This window comes from Aethalodelphis obliquidens, unplaced genomic scaffold, assembly GCF_003676395.1.
Source record: "Aethalodelphis obliquidens isolate GAN/ISIS:26980383/991018 unplaced genomic scaffold, ASM367639v1 scaffold121, whole genome shotgun sequence".
In the NCBI taxonomy this organism is placed as follows: Eukaryota; Metazoa; Chordata; class Mammalia; order Artiodactyla; family Delphinidae; genus Aethalodelphis; species Aethalodelphis obliquidens.
In genome coordinates, this window is record NW_020838065.1 from 1,629,206 (window position 1) to 1,655,214 (window position 26,009).

Here is a 26,009-nt window from a genome sequence, read left to right on the forward strand (position 1 = left end):
CCACATCTTTGGTTAGTTTCCTTTAATGACTTGGCCCTGCCTAGGACTTGTGCCCCTTTAAAGAAAGTGGAGTGGCTCAGATATTTGGGGCAGCTGTTCAGGGGGGTGAAAACAGTACAGTGAGGGTTACCACCCTCAGTGGGGACACTGCCCCAGTGTCCCCAGGGCAGTTCGAGTCTGGAGCACCTTGGAACACCTGTCTTGACTTGCCATTGGAAATGGGATTCTCTCTCCCAGCAAAGACAGTGTGAACCTAAAGATAAGAGCAGACACACAAAGGGCCAGCTGGATCTGGGCAAGATGGTGCCCCTCCTGGTTGTAACGGCCCCCTGTGGCAGGGCCTATCTGTTGGCCTGATTGGAGCACCCCAAGTCTAGTGGCTGAGGCCTAAGATAGCTAGTTGTAAGACACAGCACTTGGCTGGGGGCTGCAGGTGGATAAAGCCTGCCAGAAGCTCTCCCGTAGAGGAACCCGCTGGAGAAGGGAGGAAATAGCTATATTCTTTGCTCAGCCATCAAATGCAAACTTAAGTACTTTGGAGATTTTTCAGAGATGGGGGATGGGGAGAGCCCAAGGCAGCCAGAGCCTCCCAGTATTAAAACTAACCTGTGGGAAGGGGACATCACTTGGAACAAGAATGTTGAAGGAGCTACTAAATAGGTGGTAAGGAACCCAGTTCTGGTTCTCTAGGAACAAGAAGTAAGGCCACTTACCTAGAGGACACCCCTCAGCAGAGCTGCCTCAGGGCTGGAGCCTCAGAGTCTCGCAACTTCTCACTTTCTCTTCCATGTCTGAAAAAGATGGTCAACCTTTCTCCTCTGCTAAAGACTTCTGCCTTCAGTGTCCAGGCTTCTTGGATGGCAGTGTGGAGACTGGGCCCACTGGCCTGTCCAAGCCCATGTCCCACCCTTTACCCATGTGTACAGGCCACCACAGGGTCAGCAACAATTTCCCAAGAGGACAAAACCAGCCCTCAGATTTTCTGAGGCTTCCAGGCTCAACTGAAGTCCCTTCTATACAGTAACTCCAAGCCAATTCTGTGCCCAGTCAGCTTTTCCTCCGCAGGCTTCCCGAAAATACATTCCCTTCCCCCAGCAGGTTCCGTACCACCTCCAGTTGTGTCTAGTAGGGACTGACCTCAGCTCTAGAGACCTTGTGACCACAGTGAAATAGCCTGGGGGTGGGGTGGGGGTGGTTGTAGCTGGGCTGCTCTGATCTCTATCAGGAAGATAGCATTTTGCCTATTTTGGGGTCCCCCACTGAGCTCTGTACATGCAACATCACCTCAGTGCATCGATGTGTCCAATTTGGTAATTATAGATTTCCTTGTAAGTGGATTTAGAGGAGAGTTTGACTTTCCTAAATGATAAGGAATGTGCAGAGGGATTTCATTTTGTGTTGAATCAGTCCAGGGTGCAAATCTCATTTCAGCCACTTAGCAGCTGAAGAAAGCAAAGCTACTGCCACCTACATCTCAGGGAGGCTTTAAGGACACAATGGAACCTCCCACTAGTTCCGATAGTTGGGCTTAAAAGCCCAGCCCTGCTTCCCTTGTCCTGCATGCCACACTGGTGCCTGCCCAGGCAGGATGGGTGGTGGCTCATTTCCCATCTACCCAGGGCTCAGATTTTGGGGGACACAGGCAGGAATAGGGGAGGCCTTCACTTCAGCTCCCTACTCCCTGCACTGTTCAGAGGACACCTGGCTCAGCTGTTGCACCCCTGTCCCTGGGCATGCTGGGAGGTCCTAGCTCCAGGCTGGGTTGTAGAGACACAGTTATCAGCTGCCCCTTGGGTCTCCAGGCTCACCTGTCAGGATGGCATCCAGCTTTGCTACCACGTGTCGTGCGTTGTCCAAGCTGAAACACATCGGGGGCTTGAACTTCAGGACATTCCTTCCGGGGCCGTCGGTGCTCAACAAAATGTAGTTTTCTTTCAGCCTGCAAGGATAGGACACAGCAGGGCCTGCTGCCCACCAGCCAAGGGCACTTCACATGGGCCTTTCAGACCTTCCTCAGCCTGGCTTTGGCCTCGTGGGCGCGACTCCAGCCACACTGCCCTCAGAACCTTCCATAGGCCAGTTCCCACCAGGATACAGCACTGGCCACCCCCTGCCAAACTCCTGCCCAACTTTATGGCCCAGCATCAGAGGCCCCTGTCTGGGGTGCCCTACATCTGGCCCTGAGCCTGCTGCCTGCACCCCCCCGACCCCCAAGCAGGGGTCTTGCTTCATCCCTCCCTGGAGCCCCAGTTGAAGCCGAGATTGGCCACGGGGCTACAATGTGGATAGCAAGAGTCCTTGCATTTTTCATTTTAACATGGTTTATGTGACATTGTATGGTTTACTTTTTACATGGAAAGTGTCCAACATTCACAAAGAGAGTAGTACAGTGAACCCATGGAGCCCTCACCTAGCTTCTAACTTCCCTGCCAACCCTTTCTCTACTCTGCCCCCAGGTTATGTTGTAACCCCAGACAGGACTATCCAGTTTTAATTTCCAGTTCTTTTTGGAAGTTATTTAACATCATCATTGGTATCTAATAATTGTTTTTAATATTCCACATTTACACTTTTAACCTAGGAAGGTATTTTGGCCTCTGAGAGAAGGGGTCTGATGTGACTGTATTTACACTCTCTCTGACCCCCCACTCTCATTCTTTTTTATTTATTCCTTTTATGTAAGTCTTGTCAGGAGCAGGGTGTCCTCAGCCTGCCTCTGGCTCCTTTCTCGCATCCCAGTCTTCCTGGCACTGACAGCATCTGTGCTAGAAAGATCAGGTTCTGGACTTTAAATCCAGCTCTGCCTTTAGCAGGGTGACTGCCACTGAAACACCGTTCCACCTGGTTCCTGTTTCTTCACTGAACTGGAGAAACCACAGGGGTGGTTGTAAGGTGGAGGAGGTCAGGCTTGGCTGAGGATCTGACTCTCTCCTTCCCACAGACCATCCTGAATTTCTGAGTCTTGAGGCTCCCTGGGGGAAAGGGTGGGTGAGCTGGTGGATGTGCCCAACCAGCACAGAGAAGGCAGGGGCTGGGCAGCCACGCAGGAGGGGTCAGCTTCAAAAAACGTGTGGGGAGAACGATTTTTACATCAATACTGTTTACGTGAATTCGAAACAGAATGACACACATTTCACAACTTGAATAAGGACACGCATCAAACACTAGATGGGTTTTCCAAGGTGGGGGAAGGAGGTAGGAGTGAGGAATGGAAATAAAAAGGAAGTAACGAAACAAGAAGGGAAAGGGTCCTGCGGCTTGGGTCCTGCCTGGGGTTCAAGTGAAAGAACATGGGAACCAGAACTGGGAGCGAGGGCTCCTGAGTCCTGAGATGCTGAGTCATCCAGACACTCCCCACCCAGACAAGGAACAGGAGTCCTATTTGAAAACCCTCTAGGAATGGAGAGTCTGGTTCTGCCACAGCCTCAGGTATGGCTCTGGAGAAGCTGCTTCCCTCGGGCAGCCTGGGGCTATGAAATGCAGCCTTGGGGCTGCCTGGGTCTGAGAGCTTCTGCAGCTTTGGCATTTTTGGCATAAGTGTCTGCTCAGGCTGGGAACGGACCGCACCCATCTGAAGCCTTTGCTGCCAGGCACTGGGTACAGAGCTGATGGGGCCGCTTTCTCTGTCCGCAGAGCCCAGTCAAAGGGGTGCACAGATTGGCAGCCCTCTAACCCAGAGGCTAAAAGCCACCTCCTTCAGTCAACCCTGTGTGGGCCCAGCGTGCCTGGGAGAGGCAAGAGGGGAGCTCTTTCCCAGTCAGGGCTGTAGAAACAAGTTGTTTCAAGAAAAAATACCTGGACACCACATAGTCAGCCTCTTCGGTTGCTGGCATCCTTGTGGCCTCATCTTTGATCAGATCCACACCAATGAAGAGCCCAACGCCCCTGGAGCAGAAGGTGACATCTCAGGAGGCCAGGCCTGAGGGACCATGGTCCTTGCTCTCACCCTCTGCCTGGGCCTCAGCCAAGCCCCTGTCAGAAAGCCCACCAGGGCTTGCACCTCTGCCTCCTGGGGAGGCTGAGAGCTGTAGGAACCCTTGGAGGGTGCTAAAACAGTTCCAGGAAGTAACTGTGATGGTGAGGGGCCCTCAATGTGGCTAGAGGAAAGTTTGATCCTGGCTTCACCCCCCTCCTCCCTCCAGAGGTGCCATCTTGGGCAGTAGCACCTGTAGGTGCTTCAGTTCCTCTGCAGAGTGGAGATAAAAGTTCCCACCATCCCAGGTGGTGATGAAGTGAATGAAGGAACCACACCAGGCCCCTGGGAGGTGGTGACTGCTACCCTGAGCCTCACCTGATGTCCCCAAGGATGGGATGTTTGGCTTTCTGCTGTCCAAGGAGCTCCATCAGGAGGCTGCCCACAGAGGCAGCATGAGCCTGCAGCTGCTCCTTTTCCAAGACATCCAGGACGGCCAGCCCAACAGCGCAGGACACTGGGCTGCCCCCAAACTGAGCCAGGCGACAAAGAGCATGTCAGATGCTCAGCAGAGTGGGCCATGCCTCAGGGACTGTGAAGAGCAGCAGAACTGCCACACACAGTGCAAAGGCAGTGATGAGCACAGGCCTGAACCCCTCAGGGCTCAGCATGCTGGGCAGTAAATGGGGTTCTTCTGAGTCCCCCATGGGTTGTCCCATCTTTCCAGGTGCTAATGTGACTGTAATCCAGGCCAAGTAATAGGATCCCCAAGAACATGCAAAAATCAGAGGAGAGGATGTACTAGGCATTCCCACACAGCTGTTTTTTGTCAAAAGGCTTCAGGGCCCCATCTCATGGACTGGACCCAGACCCACTGCATTGCACTGCCCATCACCTCTTTCAAGGAGGGTCAAGAGCAGCATGCCAGAGCCACACCCAGGAAAAGTCACTCTGTGGTTCCAGCTCACAGCTCTGCTGGCTGAGCCCAAGGCAGATTTTAGGGCGCAGACCACAAGCTGCCTGTGAGCCAAATGCGGCCTGAGGATTCATTGTGTTTGGCTTGTGTGGCATAATTAAAAGTTTTGAATTAGGTGCTAATGTCTTAAGAAGAGACTTAACACAAAAATATGTTTGACTTAAAACAAACCTAGCCTATCTGGCTACATTGGCACTACCTGTCCCCTTCAGGCACCCTGAGTGCTTTGACTCACTTCCTCCACCTGGCCCTGCAGGTGTCTGAGGACCTGCATTGCAGAAAGTCAGAAGGAAGGGGTCTCCTGCAGACCATCTTTTTTTTTTTTAAACTATATCTTAAAAAAACCACAAAACTTTATTGAGGTATAGTTTACATACAATAAACTGCATATATTTAAAATGTATGTAGTTCAGTGTGACTTGACAAATGTATCTACCTGTGGAACCTCCACTACCATGAAAATACAAAACATTTCCAGCATTCCCCAAAGTTCCTTGTGCTCCCATCCACTACTGGCCCAGGCAACCACTGACTCTGTCACTATAGTTTTGCCTTTTCTGGAATGTCATGTGAATGGAATCACAAAATATGTAACCTTTTGTGCCTGGCTTCTGCTCAACATGTTTTTAAAATTCATCTATAATGTTGTGTGTATTGGTCGTTTGTTCATTTTATGGCTGCATAGTATTCCATTATATGGACACACTACAATTTGTTTATCCAAATTCCTGTTGATAGACCTTGGGGCTTGTTTTGATTTGGGGCTATTTACGAATAAAACTGTTATAAACATTTATAACAAGTCTTTTTGTTAACATACGTTCTCATTTCTCTTGGGTAAATACCTAGGAGTGGAACTGCTGGACGGCTTGATAAATATATATTTAACTATATAAAAAAGTGAAACTGTTTTCCAAAGTCGTACCATATTACATTCCCACCATTAGTCTATGAAATCCCAGTAGCTCCACATCCTCAAAAACATTTGGAATTGTTGCATTTTTTTTTTTTTGTGGTATGTGGGCCTCTCACTGTTGTGGCCTCTCCCGTTGCGGAGCACAGGCTCAGCGGCCATGGCTCACGGGCCCAGCTGCTCTGCGGCATGTGGAATCTTCCCGGACCGGGGCACGAACCCGTGTCCCCTGCATCGGCAGGCGGACTCTTGACTACTGCGCCACCAGGGAAGCCCTGTTGCAGTTTTTAATTGCAGCCATTCTAATGGGTATGCAGCGGTATCCTGTAGACCATCTTGAAAATTTGCTTGCAGAACCTCGTACTTGTGATCATAAAAAGCTTCCTAGGTGATTTGCTGTGAGGCAGCTTTCTGATATGTCCAAAGCAAATTATGTGTGGGATGGACACAGGGGATGGATTGAGGCTATTTATTGCATATTATTATCAACTGTGAACTCGTTAAGAGGTCGTGTGTTCTACCCATAGCATCTTTGGTTTAGAATTGTGGCCTGGCCAAGATGCTGAACTAGCATAATAGATAACATAGTTATCTGTTCTGAACTAGTTCAGAAAAGGCAATATACAAACAACAACAAAAAGCATCAACAACAAACCATGAGGAGGGAAAATGATTTCCAATGTTGCCACATTATATTATTTAAAAATGTCTAGTTCTCAACAGAAAATTATGAATCATGAAAAGAAAGAAGAAAGCATGGCCCATATATGGGGTGGTGGTGGTGGGGGGTGTGGATACAATCAACAGAAACTGTTATGGAGGAAGCCCAGATGATGGCCTTATTAGACAAAGACTTTTTCTTTTTTTTTAGACAAAGACTTTAAATCAGATATTATAAATATGCTTAAACACTAAAGGAAACCATATCTAAAGAATTAAAAGCTAAGCATGAAAATGGCGTCTTGCCAAATTTGGAAGATCAATAAAGAAATAGAAATTATAAAAAAGAACTAAATAGAAAGTCTGGAGTTGAAAAGCACTGTAGCTGAAATGAAAAATTAAGAGGCTCAACAGCAGATTTAATCAGGCAGATGAAAGAATCAGGAAACTTGAAGATACGTTGATTGAGACTGTCCAGTCTGAAAATCGGAAAGAAAAAAGAATAAAAAAAATGAACAGAGCCTCAGAGACCTGTGGGACACAAGCATACCAACATATGCAAATAAGAATTCCAGAAGGAGAGGAAGGGGCAGAAAGAATATCTGAAGAAACAATGGTCAAAAACTTACTAAATTTGACTAAAAAAACACCCCAACAACAATCTAAACATCCAAGGAGCTCAATGAACTCCAAGTAGAATAAACAAGTTTCATACCTAGACAAAACATAGCCAAGGTGCTAAAAGACAAGAACAAGAGGGTGGGTAAATGGGTGAAGGTCGTCAAAGGTAAAAAAATTCCAGTTGTAAATAAGTCACAGGGATGTAAGGTACAGCATGGTGACTATAGTTAATAATACTGGGGACTTCCCTGGTGGTCCAATAGTTAAACTCTGTGCTTCCACTGCAGGGGGCTTGAGTTTGATCCCTGGTCGGGGAACTAAGATCCCATGTGCTGCACAGCGCTGCCAGAACAAACAAGCAATACTGTATTGTATATTTGAAAGTTATTAAGAGAGTAGACCTTAAAAGTTCTCATCACAAGAAAAAAAACTGTAACTTAATGGTGATGGATGTCAAGTAAACTTATTGTGGTTATCATTTTGCAATACATACAAATATTGACTCATTATATTGTACACCTGCAACTAATATGATGTTGTCTGTCAATTATAACTCAAAAAAAAAAAAAAAAGGACAAAGAGAATATTGAAATTAGCAAGAGAGAAGCAACTCATCATGTACAAGAGATTCTCAACAAGATTAATAGCTGATTCCTCATCAGAAACCCTAAAGGCCAGAAGGCAGTGGGATGACCTATTCAAAGTGATGAAAGAAAAATACTGTCAGTCCATAATTCTCTATAAAGTAAAAGTATCCTTCAAAGATAAAGGAGACAGGAATTCCCTGGTGGTCCAGTGGTTAGGATTCTGTGCCAAGGGCCCGGGTTCAATCCCTAGTTGGGGAACTAAAATCCAACATCCCACAAGATGCATGGTGCAGAATAAAAAAGAAAGGAAAGAAAAGAAAGAAAGAAAGAAAGAAGGAGAAAGAAAGAAAAGAAAAAGAGGAGAAACTAAGGTAGTTCTAGATAATGAAAAAACTGAAAAAATTTGTCAGCAGCAGATCTACTTTACATGAAATACTAACAGTATTTCTTCAGGCTGAAATGAAACGACATCAGACGTAAATCAAATCCACATGAAGAAATAAAGAGCACTGGTAAAGACACAAGTAGGTTGAAAGCAAGAGAGTGAAGGTATGCCATGCAAACAGTAACCAAGAGAGCTGGTGTGGCTGTAGTAATATCAGACATAAAAGACTTGCAAGATTAAAATTGCTATTAGCAACACAGGAAAACATAATGATAAAAGAGTCAATCTATCAAAATGATATAACCACTACAAATACATATGTACTTAACAACAGAGCCCCCAAATAAGTAAAGCAAAAAATTAACTGAAAGGAGAACTACAGAATTCAATAAGAACAGTTGGAGAGTTCAGTCTCTCATTTTCAATAATAAACAACTAGGCCAACCAGGAAGTAGAAGGCTTGAGCAACACTATAAACCAACTAGATCTAATAGCTATATACAGAACACTCCACTTCAAAAACGCAGTATAAATACTCTTCTCAAGTGCACATGGAACATTCTACAGGATAGACTATATATCAATATATTAGGCTATAAAACAAGTGTTAATATATTTTAAAAGTCTGAAATCATAGAAAGTATCTTTCTCACCACAGTGGAACGAAGCTAGAAATAAATAACAGAACACTGAAAAACTAAAAAAAATGTGAAAATTAAATAACATGCTTAAACAAACAATGGGTCAAAGAAGTCACAGGGAGATTAAAAAATATTTAGAGATAAATGAAAAAGAAAGCACAACATACCTAAACTCATGGGATGTGGTAAAAGTAATGCTTACAGAAAACTTCATGTCTGTAAATACTTCTGTTAAAAAAAAATCTCAAATGAATATTTCCACCTTAAGAAAGTATAAAAAAGAAGAGCAAACTAAATCTAAAGCAAAAATAAAGGAAATCATAAAGGCTACAGTGGAAATAAATAGAAATATAGAAAAACAATAGAAAAAAATCAACAAAACCAAAAGTTGATTGTCTGAGAAAATCAACAAAATTGACAAACGTTAGCCAGACTGACCAAGATAAAAAGAAGAGTCAAATTACTAAGATCAGGAATGAAAAAGGACATATCACTGCCAATCTTATACAAGTAAAAAGAAGTATAAGGGAATAATGTGAACAACTGTCTGTCAACAAGCTAGATAACTTAGATGAAATGAACAAATTCCTAGAAAGATAAAAAATACTGACACTGATTCGAGAAGAAATAGAAAATCTGAATAGACCTGTGGCAAGTAAAAAGAATGAACTAATAATAAAAAAAATCCTCACAAAGCAAAGCCTAGAACCAGATGGCTTCACTGGTGAATTCTACCAAAATGTTGAAAGAATTATTACCAATCTTTCAGAAAGTCTTCCAGAAAATAGAAGAGGCATGAACACTTCCTGGATCATTTTTTTTTGCAGTACGCGGGCCTCTCACTGTTGTGGCCTCTCCCGTTGCAGAGCACAGGCTCTGGACATGTAGGCCCAGCGGCCATGGCTCACGGGCCTAGCCGCTCCACGGCATGTGGGATCTTCCCGGACCGGGGCACGAACCTGTGTCCCCTGCATCGGCAGGCAGACTCTCAACCACTGCGCCACCAGGGAAGCCCCTGGATCATTCTTTGAGGCCAGTATTACCCTGATACTAAAACCAGACAACGATATCCCAAGAAAACTATAGATCAGTATCTCTTAAGAACATAGATGTAAAAATCCTCAAAAATTAAAATAGCAAACTTAATCTAGCAACATATAAAAAGGATTATACACCATGATCACATGGGATTTATCTCAGCAATGTAAAGTTGGTTTGACATGTGAAAATCAAATAATGTAATAAACCATATTAATAGGATTAAGGACAAAAAAAATCACATGATCCTTAAAATAAACGAAGAAAAAGCATTTGATAAAACCCAACAGCCTTCATTATAAAAGCTCTCAAAAATTAGGAAAAAAGGGGAACTTCTTCAACCTGATAAAAGGCTTCTATGAAAAACTCACAGCTGATATTATACTTAACAGGGAAAGACTGAATGTTTTCCCCTAAGATTAGGAAGAAGACAAGATGTCTACTCTTGCCATTTGTAGTCAATATTGTACTGGAGGTTCTAGGGCAGTTAGGCAAGAAAAAGAAATAAAAGGCATTCAGAATGGAAAGGAACAAGAAAACCATTTCTATTCACAGATGACATAATTTGGTACACAGAAAATTCTACAGAATCTATAAAAAACTATTAGAGCTAATAAATGCATTCAGTAAGGCTGCATGATACAAGATCAATATCCAAAAATCAACTGTATTTCTATACACCAGCAATGAAGAATCTTAAAGTGAAATGAAAAAAACGATTCAATTTATAAAAGCATGAAAAAGAATACAATACTTAGGAGTAAATTTAACAAAAGTAGTTCAAGACTTTTACAGGGACTTCCCTGGAGGTCCAGTGGTTAAGACTCTGCGCTTCCACTGCAGAGGGTGTGGGTTCAATCCCTGATCAGGGAACTAAGATCCCGCATGTGGTGTGGCCAAAAAAAAAAAAAAAAAAGAAAAAGACTTTTACAATGAAAATTATGAACATGATTGAAAAACAAAGACCTCCATAAATGGACAGATATCTCATGTTTATGGATTAGAAGACTTAGTACTGTTAAGATGGCAATACTCTCCAAACTGATCTACAGATTCAATGCAATCTCTTATCAGACTCCAAGCTGCTTTTTTGGTAGAAATTGACAAGCTGATTATGAAAATTCATATTGAAATGCAAGGGACCCAGAATAGCCACAACAATCTTCAAAAAGAAGAACAAAGACTGGGGGATTAACAGTTCCTGATTTCAAAACATACTACAAAGTATAGTAGTCTAGACTGTGTGCAACTGGCAGGAGGATAGATTTTTGATCAGTGGGACAGAACTGGAAGTTTACAAATAAACCATTAAATCCATACATTTGGGACTTCTCTGGTGGTCCAGTGGTTAAAGGATCCAATGCACCTTCCAATGCAGGGGACGCAGGTTCAATCCCTGATTGGGGAACTGGAACTAAGATCTCACATGCCATGGGGCAACTAAGCCCACGTGCTAGATCTAGAAAATGCGCACCACAACTACTGAGGCTGTGTGCTGCAACGAAAGATCCTGCATGCCACAACAAAGATCCCGTGTGCTGCAACTAAGACCCAATGCAGCCAAAAAAAAAAAAAAAAAAAAAATCATGCATTTATGGTTGATTGATTTTTTTTTAATTCATTTATTTAATTTTTGGCTGCATTGGGTCTTCGCTGCTGCACACGGATTTTCTCTAGTTGCTGAGAGCGGGGTCTACTCTTTGTTGCGGTGCGCGGGCTTCAGTAGTTGTGGCACACGGGCTTCAGTAGTTGTGGCTCGTGGACTCTAGAGTGCAGGCTCAGTAGTTGTGGCGCATGGGCTTAGTTGCTCTGTGGCATGTGGGATCTTCCTGGACCAGGGCTTGAACCCATGTCCCCTGCATTGGCAGGCGGATTCTTAACCACTGCACCACCAGGGAAGCCCTGGTTGATTGATTCTTGACAAGGGTGCCAAGACGATTCAATGGGATAAGATATAATAAAGAACAGTCTTTTCAGCAAAAGGTGTTGGGACAACTGGATATCTATATGCAAAGTTAAGTAACCCCACCTCATACCATATTTAAAAACTAGCTCAAAATGGATCCAATACCTAAATATAACAATAAAAACTATAAAATTCTAGGAAGAAAACAGAGGTGTAAATCTTTCTGACCGTTGATTAGGCAATGGTTTGTTAGCTATGACTCCAAAGTACAAGCAACCAAAGAAAAAATAAACTGGACTTCATCAAAATTAAAAACTTCTGTGCTTCAAAGGATACTACCGAAAAAGTGAAAAGACACCTCAAATAATGGGAGAAAATACTTACAAATTATGTATTTGGTAAGAATCTAGTATTTAGGATACATAAAGAACGCTTACAGGGCTTCCATGGTGGCGCAGTGGTTGAGTGTTCTGCCTGCCGATGCAGGGGACACGCGTTCGTGCCCCGGTCTGGGAAGATCCTACATGCCGCGGAGCGGCTGGGCCTGTGAGCCATGGCCGCTGGACCTGCGCCTCCGGAGCCTGTGCTCTGCAACGGGAGAGGCCACGGCAGTGGGAGGCCCGCGTACCGCAAAAAAAAAAAAAAAAAAAAAAAAGAATGCTTACAACGCAGCAAAAACAGACAGGTAACCCAATTAAAAAATTTGCAAAGGATATATTCTTTGGAATATATATGGCACATATAATGGGATATATATATATATATACACATACATATGTGTGTGTATGTGTATATATACCTCAGCACCTCTAGCTATGTGTATATATACCTCAGCACCTCTAGCTATCAGGCAAATGCAAATCATAATGAGATATCACTTCACACTCACTAGGATGGCTATAATAAAAGAGAGAAAATAAATGCTGGAGAGGATATGGAGAAATTGGAACCCTCATACGTTGCATGTAAAGTGGTATAGCTGCTTGGAAAAACTTTGTCATTCCTCAAAAAGTTAAACTTAAGAGTTGCCATATGACCCAGCAATTCCACTCATAGGTAAGGTATACGCTCAAAAGAACTGAAAACACATTCCATACAAAAACATCTACACTGAATGGTCAACTGCAGCATTATTCATAATAACCAAGGAGGGGAAACAACCAAACATCAACTGAAGAATGGATAAATGAAACACGGTATACTCATACAATGGAACATTAATCATTCATAAAAAGGAATGAAAGACTGATTCATGCTATAACATGGATGAACCTTGAAAACATTATGCTACGTGATAGAAGCCAGACACAACAGGTCACATATTGTGTGACTGCATTTATGTGAAATGTCAAGAACAGGCAAATCCATGGAGACAGAAAGAACGTTAGTGATTGCCAGTACTTGTAGAGAAAAGGCAATGGGGAGTGATTGCTAATGGGTATGGAGTTGCTTTTTGGGGTGATGAAAATGTACAACAATGAAAATTAAGACAGTAATAATGGCTGAACAACTTGGTGAGTATACTATAAAAGATTGAATTGTACTTGAATTAAAAACCATTGAATTTGTATTTGAAAGAGTAAATTTTATAATACGTGAATTATATCTCAACTAAAAAAGAATCAGTGATTTCAGCGTTTTCAACAGCAACACTGCATGCAAGGTGACAATGGAATACACTTTTTAAAAAAAATGAATCCATCAGCACTGACTTTATTTATTTAGGCCTGCTGCATGGCATGCAGAATCTTAGTTCCCTGACCAGGGATTGAACCTGTGCCCCCTGCAGTGGAAGCGTGGAGTCTTAACCACTGGACAGCCAGGGAAGTCCCTAGAATATACTTTTACAGTAACTAGGACCTAGATTCTATTTTTAGCTAAAATAGTTAAATATGAGGGCCTGACACAAATACCCTTAGGCACAGAAGACCTCAGAAGGTTTGCAACATAAAGGCTTCCAGTGAAAGGAATTTGGGATGAAATACTTGTAATACAGATACTTAAATAAAATAGGAAGGATTAAAAGACACAGAAAAGTATGGTAAGCTGAAATTATAAATTAAGATGCTAGCAACAGGCCTAAATACATCAATAGTTACGTTAAATTGAAAGTCATTACTTTGAAGTCAAATATTAACAGATTTGGTCAAAAACCCAAATTCTAGATATATGCTGGTTAAAAGAAATACACCTAAAGCATGAGCACACAAGGTTGAAAATAGAAGGGTGGAAAATAATACATTGGGTAATTGATAGTCAAAAGAAAGCTGACTTAGCTTTATAATATCAGATAAAATAAACTTTAAGACCAAAAACCTTATTAGGAATGGAAACTATTACTCCATATAATAAAAGACTCAATTCTTGAGAAACTGCACAGCCACATGCAAAAGAATGAAACTGGACCACTATTTTACACCATACACAAAAAATTAACTCAAAATGGACTGAAGATTTGAATGTAAGACATGAAATCATAAAACTCCTAAAGAAAACATAGGCGGTAAGCTCCTTGACATTGGTCTTGGCAATGATTTTTTGGATTTGACACTGAAAGCAAAGGTAACAAAAGCAAAAATAAACAAGTGGGACTACATAAAACTAAAAAGCTTTGCACAGCAAATCATCAACAAAATGAAAAGGCAATCAACTGACTGGGAGAAAATATTTGCAAATCATGTATCTGATAAGGAGCTAATATCCAAAATATATAAAGAATTCATGTAACTCAGTAGCAAAAAACAAAGCAATACAATTAAAAATTGGGTAGAGGGGCTTCCCTGGTGGCGCAGTGGTTAAGAATCTGCCTGCCAATGCAGGGGACACGGGTTCAAGCCCTGGTCCAGGAAAATCCCACATGCCACGGAGCAACTAAGCCCGTGCGCCACAACTACTGAGCCTGTGCTCTAGAGCTCACAAGCCACAAGTACTGAACCCACGTGCCACAGCTACTGAAGCCCCACTCGCCGCAACTAGAGAAAGCCGGCACACAGCAACGAAGACCCAACACAGCCAAAAATAAATAAATTAAATAAATAAAATTTTAAAAATTGGGTAGAAATCTGAATAGACATTTTTCCAAAGACGACATACAGATGGCTAACAGGTATACGAAAAGGTGCTCAACACCACTAATCGTCAGGGCAATGCAAATCAAAACCACAATGAGATGTCACCTCACACCTGTTAGAATGGCTATTATCAAAAAGACCAGAAATAACAAGTGCTGGCAAGGTTGTGGAGAAAAAGGAATCCTTGTGCATTGTTGGTGGGAATGTACATTGGTGCAGCCACTATGGAAAACAGTGTGGAAGTTACTCAGAAAACTAAAAATAGAACTACCATGTGATCCAGCAATTCCACTTTGGATATTTATCTGAAGGAACTGAAAATACTATCTTAAAGAGCTATCTGCACCCCTACAGTCATGGCAGAATTATTTACAATAGCCAAGATATGTGTCTGTTGATTGATGAATGGAATGTATATATATAAAATTCAGCCCTAAAAAAGAAGGAAATCTTGCCATTTGCAACAAGATGCTTTCATAACTTGAGGGCATTATGCTAAGTGAAATAAATCTGACAGAGAAGACAAATACCATATGATTCCACTTATATGTGGAATCTAAGAAAACCAAAAACCAAACACCCCAAAAACCCTGAACTTTTAGATACAGAGAACAGATTGGTGATTGCCAGAGGTGGGGGTGGGCAAAATGGGTGAAGGGGGTCAAAAGGTACAAACTTTCAGGTATAAAATAATTAAGTCCCAGGGACGCATAGTGACTGTAGTTAATAATACTGTATTGTATGCTTGAAACCTGCTAACAGATCTTAAAAGTTCTCATCATCATAAGAAAAAAAAAATTGTAACCATGTATGGTGATGGATGTTAACTAGAATTATCGTGGTGATCACCATATATATATATATATATATATACACATACACACATATATACACACACACACACACATATATACATACACACACACACAAGTACTGAATCATTACGTTGTACACCTGAAATCAATATAATGTTATATGTCAATTATACCTCAATCAAGAAAAAGATTCAATTCCCAATGAACATACAGAAAAAAAAACCATATATACTGGGAATTCCCTGGCAGTCCAGTGGTTAGGACTCCATGCTTTCATTGCCGAGGGCACAGATTCAATCCCTGGTCGGGGAACTAAGATCCTGTAAGCCAAGCAGTGTGGCCAAAAAAACTCAAAAGTATATATATATACTACTTAATATTATTAAGTAGTATATATATTACTTAACAGCCTCACAATATATGAAGCAAAAATTAACAGTATTACAAGAAAAAAATTGATCATTTTTCATCATAGTGTGAGATTTAAACACACAGTTCTTAATTATTAATAGGTTAAGTAGGAAAAAAATAAATCCAGTAAGAATACAGAAGATTCAAACAACACAATTAACAAGTGTGACCTAAGAGACATTCAGGGAGTCTGGCAAACAACATTTAGAGAACCCACGGACATGTAGAACAAGGACATGTAGAACATGTAGGACATGTAGGACATGTAGAACAATCACGTACCAGGTCACCTCAACACATTTTACAGAATAAGTATCAAAAGAATAAGTGGCAGTAAGTCAGAAGTTAACAAAAAGATTTGAAAAAACTAGAATTGAATGATAGTGCAGTGGTTCTCAAACTTTCGGTCTTAGAATTCCCTTACACTCTCAAAAACTTGTGAGGAAGCCAACGAGCTTTTGTTTATATGGGTTATATCTATTTATATTTACTGTAATATTTACGATAAAACAACTATATTTACAAAAAAATTAGTGAGTAGTAGTGGCCTTGTTTGTACAGAAGCCACCATGGTGCTTCCTGGCCCTGGAGCCTTCACTCACCGTGTTGAAGTACTCGACGCCGGTGGCTTCAAATGCCCTCGCCACAGCATGTGTTGTGGCCACACAGGCTACAGGGTGGCCATTGCCAATAGACTTGCCCATGGTGACAATGTCGGGGACAAAGTCTTCCCCCTGCAGCTGGAAGGCCCAGAAGTGCTTGCCTACTCGGCCAAAGCCCACTTGAATCTCGTCTGCAACAAAGACCCCTCCGGCCCTGCGGATGTGCCTGTGGCAGAGGACACACGGCTGATGGGGGACTGTGGTGAGAGGGAGGAGACCAGGAGCTGGGTCTTGGGACTCTGAATTCTGGCTTTGCCAACAGTAAGGTGGGGACCTTATGCAGATAGCTGGCCTTCTTGGAGCCACTATTTCTTCAGGGGCTTTGTCTGACAATTCTGGCAGGAATTGCCAGGCTGAGGTTGGAATTTGGAACAAAGGCTGGCAAACCCCACCCTGGGGCAGCCTCTCCCACCTACTCACCCTGCCACTTCTGGGAAGTAGCCAGCAGGAGGAATGATCTGCCCTCCCACACTGGGCAGAGACTCAGCAAAGAACGCTGCAATCTGTGGAGGAGAAGGGAATGGCACTGCGGAGGGGCTGAGCTGCAAGCTGAGCGCGTCCGCTGATGCTGGCTCAGTGCTGGCTCCAAACATGATGAGTTACTGTCCGCACTGTGCCCCCACTTTGGGCTCCACATCACACCTGAGGGTCTGTGACATAGCTTTTTCAGGCCTTGAACCAATTCTTACCACCTGGATGCCTTCAGACCCCCTGTACTTAGCATGCTCCAGATGAAATCCAGACTTCTCCCCCATAAGCCTGTTCCTTCCCTTCTCCCATATGGTGAGTCCCATCCCTCCCAACTAGGACAGAAATCTGGCCCCATCCTTGATCCAGCCTCCTTCTTCATCTGTCAGTCAGCACAGCCTCTGACTCTATCCCTGTAACATTGTCGCACCCACTCCTTCCCCTCCCCGCTGGATACTCCTGCCTCCTGGCAGACCTGCCAGTTTCTGCCTTGGCCTCCTGCCTTCTAACTGGACACATCTTCCAATCCATCCTCCACTGGCCACCAGGGTGATGCCTCAATGTAGACACTGAGCTCATCACTGTCCTGTTTAAAACCCTTCACTGACCCTTTTGCTTATAGCAATGACTTCCAAACTGTGTTCTGCCTTGGAGCTGCTTCAGAGGCTACTGCTGGGATGAAGGAAGGACTGACGGGGTGGGAAACTGGTCACCCACCCATGCTGCCACCACAGGAATCTCTTTTTTGGTTTTATATAAGTAGGTGCAGAGCATCGGAAATGCATGGGCCAGGCTTCCTGGATCTGGCTCTGCCAACCTTTCTGGCCTGTCTTTGCTATATATCCTGTGTTCAGCTGTCACTCCTTCAGCAAAGCCTTCTAGAGAGCCCTAATACCAATCACCAGCTGCCTCCCCTCTACTGGCTGCTGCTCCTCCAGGGTATGACATATCTCTCCTGTCTCTGCCCCACAATCCATCTCTACTACGCTGCCCTGGGTGGGTCTCCCCATTGCTCACTCGGGCCAACAGGGCCTCCTCACGTCACCTGCCCTCAGACTGGCCCCATTCAACTGCATCCCCTGGTCCTATTACCTTCTCTCTTAAAACTCTATAAAACTCTATAAAGGTCTCCCATGGCCTCTAGCCCCTCAGCTAAAGGGGCACTTGCAGTCCACGGGCCTATGGTCCTGCCTGCTTCTCTAGGTTCATCTCCTGCCGGCTCAGCCTGGCCCCATACTCACATGGTTCCTGCACAGGCCGCCGCTCTGTTGAGGATGCCTTTCCTTGTCTACCCCGACCCCGCCTTGAATGGCTAACTCCTACTCACCTTGTATTACTAAAATCAGGCAGCACCCCCTCCACGGACCCACCATCACACACACCCCAGCCCAGCTTGGGCCCCTGGAGTCCAGTAACGCCCAGGACATATCTCTACCTAAACTCTCTGCTGAGCACTTAATCCCTCTACTAGACTCCCAAAGGGCAGGCCCTGGTTCCAATTTCTCTCAGGGTTCCCAAGATCCAGTCCAGGGCTGGCAACATTTGCTGTTTGCTGGACCAGACCTGCGTGGATGTGGTTACCTTCCTGCCCTTCTCCTGTGCGCTGCTGACCACACGTTTCACCTCGCTGGCATAGGCCACAGCTGGATTGGGGTGGTCCTCCCGGTAGGGGCCCCGGTAGGTGTCTGGGAGAGGTGCCTGTGGGGAGTGACAGCACCATGTCATCCAGGCTGAGGCGCAAGCACCGGCCTGTTGCCCACTTGAGCAGTGCATACCACGTGGACCCACTCCTTCTGGCCATCCAGGTCCCGGAACTTGTAGGGGCTGATGTCGATCAGGGAGCTCAGGTGACCATGATAAGCACTGGGAAGGAGAAGGGAGAGTGGGCTCAGACCCAGGTGGCATGTACTCCCTGGCCTGGCCCTGACAACTGTCTATTCACCTCAGGAAACACTCAGGGAAGACCAACCTTTCAGACACAGCCTGAGTCCTAGGGCCAGGAACGAGCACAGGCCTTGGAGTCAGCAAGCCTTCCTCCAAGGCCACTTACTAGCTATGTAACGGTGGCTAATCGTTAAAATCTTTGGGCTCAGTTCCCTCCTCTGTAAAGTTGGGGGTGGTGGTGTTTCTCCTTCATGGTTGTAATGAACCTTAAATGTGATAATGCTCTAACCCTGGGCCTGGGTCTTGTGCACAGCAGATACTCAGTACAATGGGAGCTACTGTTGGAACATTTTTTAATTTTATTTTTTTTATCTTTTGGCCGTGCCACACGGCATGTGGGATCTTAGTTCCCCGACCAGGGATCAAACCCGCGCCCCCTGCATTGGCAGTGCAGAGTCCTAACCACTGGCCCACCAGGGAAGTCCCTACAACAGTTTTAATACCTAATATGTGGGACCAACTCTCACCACCTTATAGAGCATTCTCTGCTCCCCAGAAGCTGCCACCACAGAAGAGACACCCGGGGGAAAGAGCCGCCTGGTGTGTGTGTGGGGGGTGTCTCTGTGGCCAGGTCCTCATGATCCTCTCCAGGCCCAGGCCCCTCATCTTTCCTGCCCAAGGCACCCAAAATCAGAGCCTCACTGATCCCCAATAAGCAGCAGGCCCACGCTTCTGGAAATGGCACTTACTGATCTAATACCACCACGTCCCAGTGTCCTGTGTATTGGCGCGCCAGCCTCAGGGCCAGGTCGTTGGCTTCTGACCTATGACAGAAAAAGTGGATACTGCTTGGACAGCTATCCAAGGGCTTTCCCTCCAGGATAACTGCTTTCTACAGAGAAACCTGGAGGGAAGGAAGAGCCCTTCCAGCAGCAAGAAGATTCTTAGGACACCATTCATTAGTCATTCACTTATTCATTCAGTAAACATTTATCAAATGCCTTCAATGTGCTAGGAGCTGGGGGCGAAAATAGTAAGTAAAACAGGCAGGCTCTGGCCCTCCTGGAACTTACATTCTACTATGCGTCACGAAAGCCAAAAAACAAAGACAGAATGATCATTTGGTAAGTGCTACAATGGACACAGGGTACCGAGAGAACCAGGTGGGGCCCTACCTTAGATAAGGGGTGTTATGGGATGAATCGTGTCTCCCCAAATTCATGTGTTGAAACCCTAACTCCCAGTATCTCAGAATGTGATTGTATTTAGAGACAGGGCCTTTAAAGAGGTGATTAAGTTAAAATGAGGCCATCTGGGTGGCCTTAATCCAATACAACTGGTCTCTTTGTAAGAAGATATTTGGACACACAGAGAGACACCCGGGGGTGTGCATGCTCCGAAGAAAGGCCATGTGAAGACAGTGAGAAGGTGGCCACCTGCAACCAAGGAGAGAGGACTCAACGAAACCAAATCTGCCAGCAACTTGATCTTGGATTCTGACTTCCAGAACTGTGGGACAATAAATTTCTGTTTAAGCCACCATGTCTACGGTATTTTGTTACGGCAGCCAGAACAGACGAAGGCCACACCTGTAGAGTCCTGAGGGTGAAGTTTCTAGGCAGAGTGAGCAGCACACACAAAGACCTTGTGAAGGAAAATTGCTCAGGGAACCACAAGAAGACAAGGGAGGCCAGGGGCAGCATGAGAGAGGAAGTGGGGAGATAGGCAGGGCTGCAGAAGGAGCCTGGATTTTCTTCTCAGTGCCATGTGAAGCTACTGAAAAGTTTTAATCAGAGAAGGGACATGATTCAGCTCCCATATGAGGAGGAAGCCTCTCTGTGTATATAATGGAGTAGAAGGGAATTAAAGTGCAAGTGAGGAGACCTAGAAGGAGGACACGAAGGTGAGAGCAGGTGGTGACCACGCAGACAGAGAGAGGTGAATGGAGTTAGGAGACAACCTGGAGACAGACAAAGCAAGCCTGATGCAGGACTGGGAGGAGGGTGCGTTTCTACCTTGAGCAGAGGCGCAGACGGTGCTGCCATTTGCCAGGACAGATAGGGTGAGGGAGGGCCGGTCTTCTTGGGAAAGTCTGGGGTAGGTGCCTGAGAATGTCAGGGAGAGCCAGTGCCATGGTCCCACACCAGGTGTTAGCGAAGACAACTCTTTCTTTTCTTTTTTTTAAAAATAAATTTATTTATTTATTTTTAGCTGCATTGGGTCTTCGTTGCTGCGCACGGGCTTTCTCTAGTTGCAGCAAGCGGGGTCTACTCTGTTGTGGTGCATGGGCTTCTCATTGCGGTGGCTTCTCTTGTTGTGGAGCATGGGCTCTAGGCATGCGGGCTTCAGTAGTTGCAGCATGCGGGCTCAGTATTTGTGGCTCGTGGGCACTAGAGCACAGGCTCAGTAGTTGTGGCTCATGGGCTTAGTTGCTCTGCGGCATGTGGGATCTTCCCAGACCAGGGATAGAAGCCGTGTCCCCTGCACTGGCAGGCGGATTCTTAACCACTGCGCCACCAAGGAAACCTGATGATCAACCCCTGATGTCTTCTGGACAGGTGATGTTAGACCTGTTCCAAAGTCAAGTGGGCAGTTAGAACCTTGAGGCTGGAACACATGGGAAACATCTGGGTTTAAGATACAAATTTGGGGGACTTCCCTGGTGGTCCAGTGGTTAAGACTCCACACTCCCAATGCAGGGGGCCCGGGTTCGATCTCTGGTCAAGGAACTAGATCTCACATGTCGCAACTAAAGATCCTGCACACCGCAATGAAGATCCCGCGTGCTGCAACGAATTCCTGGCACAGCCAAATAAATAAATAAATTTTAAAAAGATACAAAGTTGGGAGTCACCAGCATGTGGATGATATGTAATACATGGGAATGGATGAGGTAAGGAAGGCAGAGGGCTCAGAGAGGACCAGCCCTGAGGAATAGAGTAGGAAGAATTGGCATAGGAGACAGGGGGAGTGGCCAGAAGCTGGCAGAAAACAAGAAGCGTGAAATGTTCTGGAAGCAAGACCAGAGAGAGTGGTAACTGTCAATATTACTGAGAAACAGGAAGACAAGGGCAGCAAAGAGACCAGGTCCCCCCACTGTTTCTATGCCTCATAATTCTCTGTACTTTTCTCTCCCAGGCACACTGGGCTGGTTCTGTGTACACGCCATCATCTGCCATTTCTGCCTCCACTGCTACTCCCAGTGTAGCATAACCTATCACCGGTCACTAAACTGGTGCCTAATGGTGTCCATTCTTGCTTTCCTCCAGTCCTGATGACATCACTTACCTGATTAAAACCCTCTGATGGCTTCCCAATGCTCTTGGGATACACAGATTCCTCACTTGACCAATAAAGCCCTGGGTGATGGGCCCTGCCTCCCTCCCCAGTGTCCCCAGGCTCCCACCCTCTGCCCTCCCTCACTGGCTGCCTTTTAGCTCAAGTGCGCTGGGGTGCAAATATTCTTCCTGCCATAGGACCTCTGTACAGGCTGTTCCATGTGGTGACCTTGACAAGAACACTTCCAATGGAGCGGGCAGCACCCTACCTTCCTCCTCATCTAGCTATCCCCTAGTCAGCTCTTAGCCTAACATCACTTCTTCAGGGACGCCTTCCCCGACCCTCTCAGAGCAGGCTAGGTCACCCCACTGCTTCTATGCCTCATTATTCTCTGTAGTTTTCCTCCAGACAATGATTCCTCTTTGTAATTTTGTATTTCTTTGAAGCATCTTTGATGTTTCTGTTCCTTACAGAGCAGGGATTTTGGCTGTAGCTCCCAGCACTGTGCCTGTGTATGCATAAAGCAGAAATAAAGGAACATATTACCTTGGTAAGCCCCAACAATGATCTTATAAGAGAGGTAATGGCACTCCTTACAAAGAGAACAGGAAAGTGGATCTGACAGAGAAGCAGTGGGGCCTGCAGCTAGGAAGCGTGGGTGCCTGGCCCACTGAGGGCTGCCTCTCCCCACACTCCGTCGGCTACACAATGCTATGCCCATGTGAGCAAATCTCTCCATCGTTGTCTCATCCTTTTGCTGGGGGCTGGCCACAGTGCACTTACCCAGAATTCAGGAAATAAAATACACAGAGCTTCTCCGGTAGGGTCTCGGACAGCCTCTGTGCGTAATCCACGATGTTGTCGTGCAGGTACCGGCTGTTGGTGTTGAGCACCTGGTTCTGTTCATGTGCTGCTTGGACCACGAGAGGGTGGCAGTGCCCAACTGCAAGAGGGCCACCTCCATCACACAGCCGGCCCCACTCAGCCAATCCCTCCGGGCCTCTCCCAGCCCCAATCTGTGAACCCAACTAAAGGAGATGCAGTTATAGAGGCAGAGGTACAGAGGAAAGACGGGAGTCTGAAGACAGAGGGGGTGAGACAGAGGTGCCAGTCTGGAAAGGGAGACCTAGAAAGGAGTCCCTGAGATTCTGGCAGAAGGCAAAGTTCTCTGGCAGAAACCTGATCTCGAAAACCTATGCTCTTTTTTTTTTTTTTTAACATCTTTATTGGGTATAATTGCTTTACAATGGTGTGTTAGTTTCTGCTTTATAACAAAGTGAATCAGTTATACATATACTTATAAAAACCTATACTCTTTAGGAAGCTTCTTGAGGCCTTTTGCTCAACAAAGACAGGGGTGTGGGATATGGGGGATGGACAAGGGGTAGGGGTGTCGTCAGTGGCTTGACTTCACCAGGCAGGGGGGCTGGAAGTAATGATGGCCAATGGCCAAGGATTATGATAAGAGAATGAAGATGATTGGGTGCTCACCAAGTGCCAGGCACACTCAAAGCAAGTTACATGAATTAACCCACTTAATCCCCCAAAACATCTGGAGGTGCATACCAAGTATTATCATGTTCATTTTGCAGATGAGCAAACCGAGGCACAGAGACTTAAACTTGCCACAAAGATAGCAAGTGGAGGACAGGGATATGAACCCAGGCAGTCTGGAACTCCCTTTCCTTCCACCAGCTCTGGTGGCCTCAACTGGATAACTAAATTCCTACTTCAGTTTCCTTATCCAGGACCTGAGATGATCACATGGGCTGAAGCCTTGCCATGACTGCCAGGGCTCGGCCAGGGTCCTGTTGGGTTGCTGGCCATGGCTGGGCCGACTGCTGTTCTCTGAGCTCACTATCAGTCCCAAGTGGAAGTGGACCCTTAGATTTAGGTCTCTGACTCCTGCTGATTTAGCAGAGCTACTGCTTGGAAACTTCTACAGCTACCCCAGAAAGACCGGGTCTCCTCTGCACATGGATGCTGGCTAAGCAGAACCTGAGTTCTCTGTACCTCTCTGAACCTCAGGTTCACCCTTGGACCAGGTTCACAGTGTTGGCATGCTTTCCTGCCCCATCTTGAGGTATGATACTGACCGTGAGCCACATTGTTGATGCAATCGATGTATTCCGCCCCCTGTTCATCATACATGTATTGCCCTTGGCCCCGGACAATCTTAATAGGATCCTCAGGAAAAAAGAGTCTGCAGGAATTGCTGTGGGGACAGACAGCGAATGGACAGCCATGTCTGAAGACCGGAAGGGAGAAATCCACCCATCACAGGCCTCCCCCTACCCTTTCCCAGTTTCTGGAAAGGACAAAAACTTGAAGGGCAAGTTGTTGCGTCCCTGCCTCCACTCCCTCCCCCACTCCACAGGTGGCTGGAAAGGAGAAAAGGATGGGGTAAGAAGTTGCTAAAACAAACTGTTTCTTGGGCTTCCCTGGTGGCGCAGTGGTTGAGAGTCCGCCTGCCGATGCAGGGGACACGGGTTCGTGCCCCGGTCCGGGAAGACCCCACATGCCGCGGAGCAGCTAGGCCCGTGAGCCATGGCCGCTGAGCCTGCGCGTCCGGAGCCTGTGCTCCGCAACGGGAGAGGCCACAACAGTGAGAGGCCCGCGTACCGCAAAAAACAAAAACAAATTGTTTAAGTTATTTTAAGGCTATGTGGCTTCATTCATTCCCACATGTGCCCATTGAGTCGCTCGGGTCCCGGGAAAGGTGGCTGCTCCAGACCCACACGGGCTCCCTAAGGCAGTGTCTCTTTGCTGGGATGAGTGAAGAGGGCACCACCATTTGGTGGCTGGCTCTCGGCCCTAAACAAGTCCTTGCCCTCCAAGCCTGCTGCCCTGGTGGGGGCCAGCCCCAAGCTCTAGCCCAAGGCTGCCTCATGCCCCACGTCCCACCGACAGCCCCTCAGACACAGGTCAAGGGTAGACTTTCTCTAAGGCTGCCTGTGAGCCGACACCCCACCCTACCCTTCGTCTGGACTTTCAGCCCCTTCCTGGGTCACTCTCGAGCCGGGCCCAGGTCCGGAGGGCGGGCCACCACTGGGCGAGGTCCTCCCAGGAGCCCGGCTGCGGGGGTGGATAAGACGCTGCGGGGGAGGCGCGGGATAAGACAGCCGAGACAGGCTGCGCGCGGCGGGGTCTCAGGGGCCAGAGGCGCCGGAACAGGGATAGGTCGTGCGAGGCCGCGGGGGCTGGGGCCTGTAGGCTCGCGCCGGACGTGCGTGCCTTGTGCGCGGCCCCCCCCACCGCGTCGCCATCTCGGTACCTGAGTAGCCGCCTTCTCAGGGCCAGAGTCGCGGCCTTCCCGCGCGGATCAGCGGCCATGGCGCCCGCCAGCACTCGCTCTGAGACACTGCGCGGAGGTCGGGGGTGGGGGTGGGGTGGTCCCGGCTCCGCCCAAGCCCCGCCCAAGCCCCGCCCATGGCAGACCGCGACTCGGAGCTACCGTTTGCCCCGCGGCCCCGCCCCCAGGTGGGCCGTTTCGAGTTTGTTCCTTAATTAAGTTGGCTAAAGAGTCTGACGGGCTCCCCACCTCTGCGAAGTTCCTTAGACAACGCCGCGCGGGAGCCGGGTTTGTGCTCGCCTCGCCTAGTGCTGCCCCGGCCCTGGGAACGCACCACGGTCCTCGCCCTCCCGGCCGCTGCTGTTTCCCTCCCCGGGAAGTGACCCCGCCGCTGCTTCAGCACTCGAGGGGGGGGTCTCTGAGCCTCGGCAGGGGCCTCGAGCTCAGTCCCTAAGTCGCCTTCCCCGTGCATAAAATGGGATGAGCC

At 46.4% G+C, this 26,009-nt stretch overlaps 1 protein-coding gene across 1 annotated transcript; it reads right to left on the reverse strand.

Moving 5' to 3' along the window:
• Positions 1 to 7: 7 nt before the first annotated feature.
• Positions 8 to 25,599, reverse strand: PHYKPL (5-phosphohydroxy-L-lysine phospho-lyase). The gene is made up of 13 exons (XM_027098211.1): positions 25,505 to 25,599; positions 24,327 to 24,445; positions 23,014 to 23,173; positions 19,701 to 19,775; positions 18,843 to 18,930; positions 18,649 to 18,765; positions 17,020 to 17,102; positions 16,540 to 16,765; positions 4,292 to 4,446; positions 3,796 to 3,885; positions 1,809 to 1,939; positions 714 to 791; positions 8 to 253 (listed from the first exon to the last, which is right to left on the reverse strand). Exons 1-12 carry the CDS (start codon positions 25,561 to 25,563, stop codon positions 742 to 744), a joined length of 1,353 nt encoding a protein of 450 aa, XP_026954012.1. The 5' UTR covers positions 25,564 to 25,599; the 3' UTR covers positions 8 to 253; positions 714 to 741.
• Between the last annotated feature and the right edge of the window lie 410 nt (positions 25,600 to 26,009).

Excerpts from the sequence above, each read along its gene's own strand:
- PHYKPL (XM_027098211.1), bottom strand. The coding sequence starts at position 25,563 with ATGGCCGCTGATCCGCGCGGGAAGGCCGCGACTCTGGCCCTGAGAAGG. Across the intron at positions 19,776-23,013 it reads TTTTATTTCCTGAATTCTGG|GTCAGAAGCCAACGACCTGG; the intron begins GTAAGTGCACTG and ends TTTCTGTCATAG. Across the intron at positions 18,931-19,700 it reads GACGTGGTGGTATTAGATCA|TGCTTATCATGGTCACCTGA; the intron begins GTAAGTGCCATT and ends TCTCCTTCCCAG.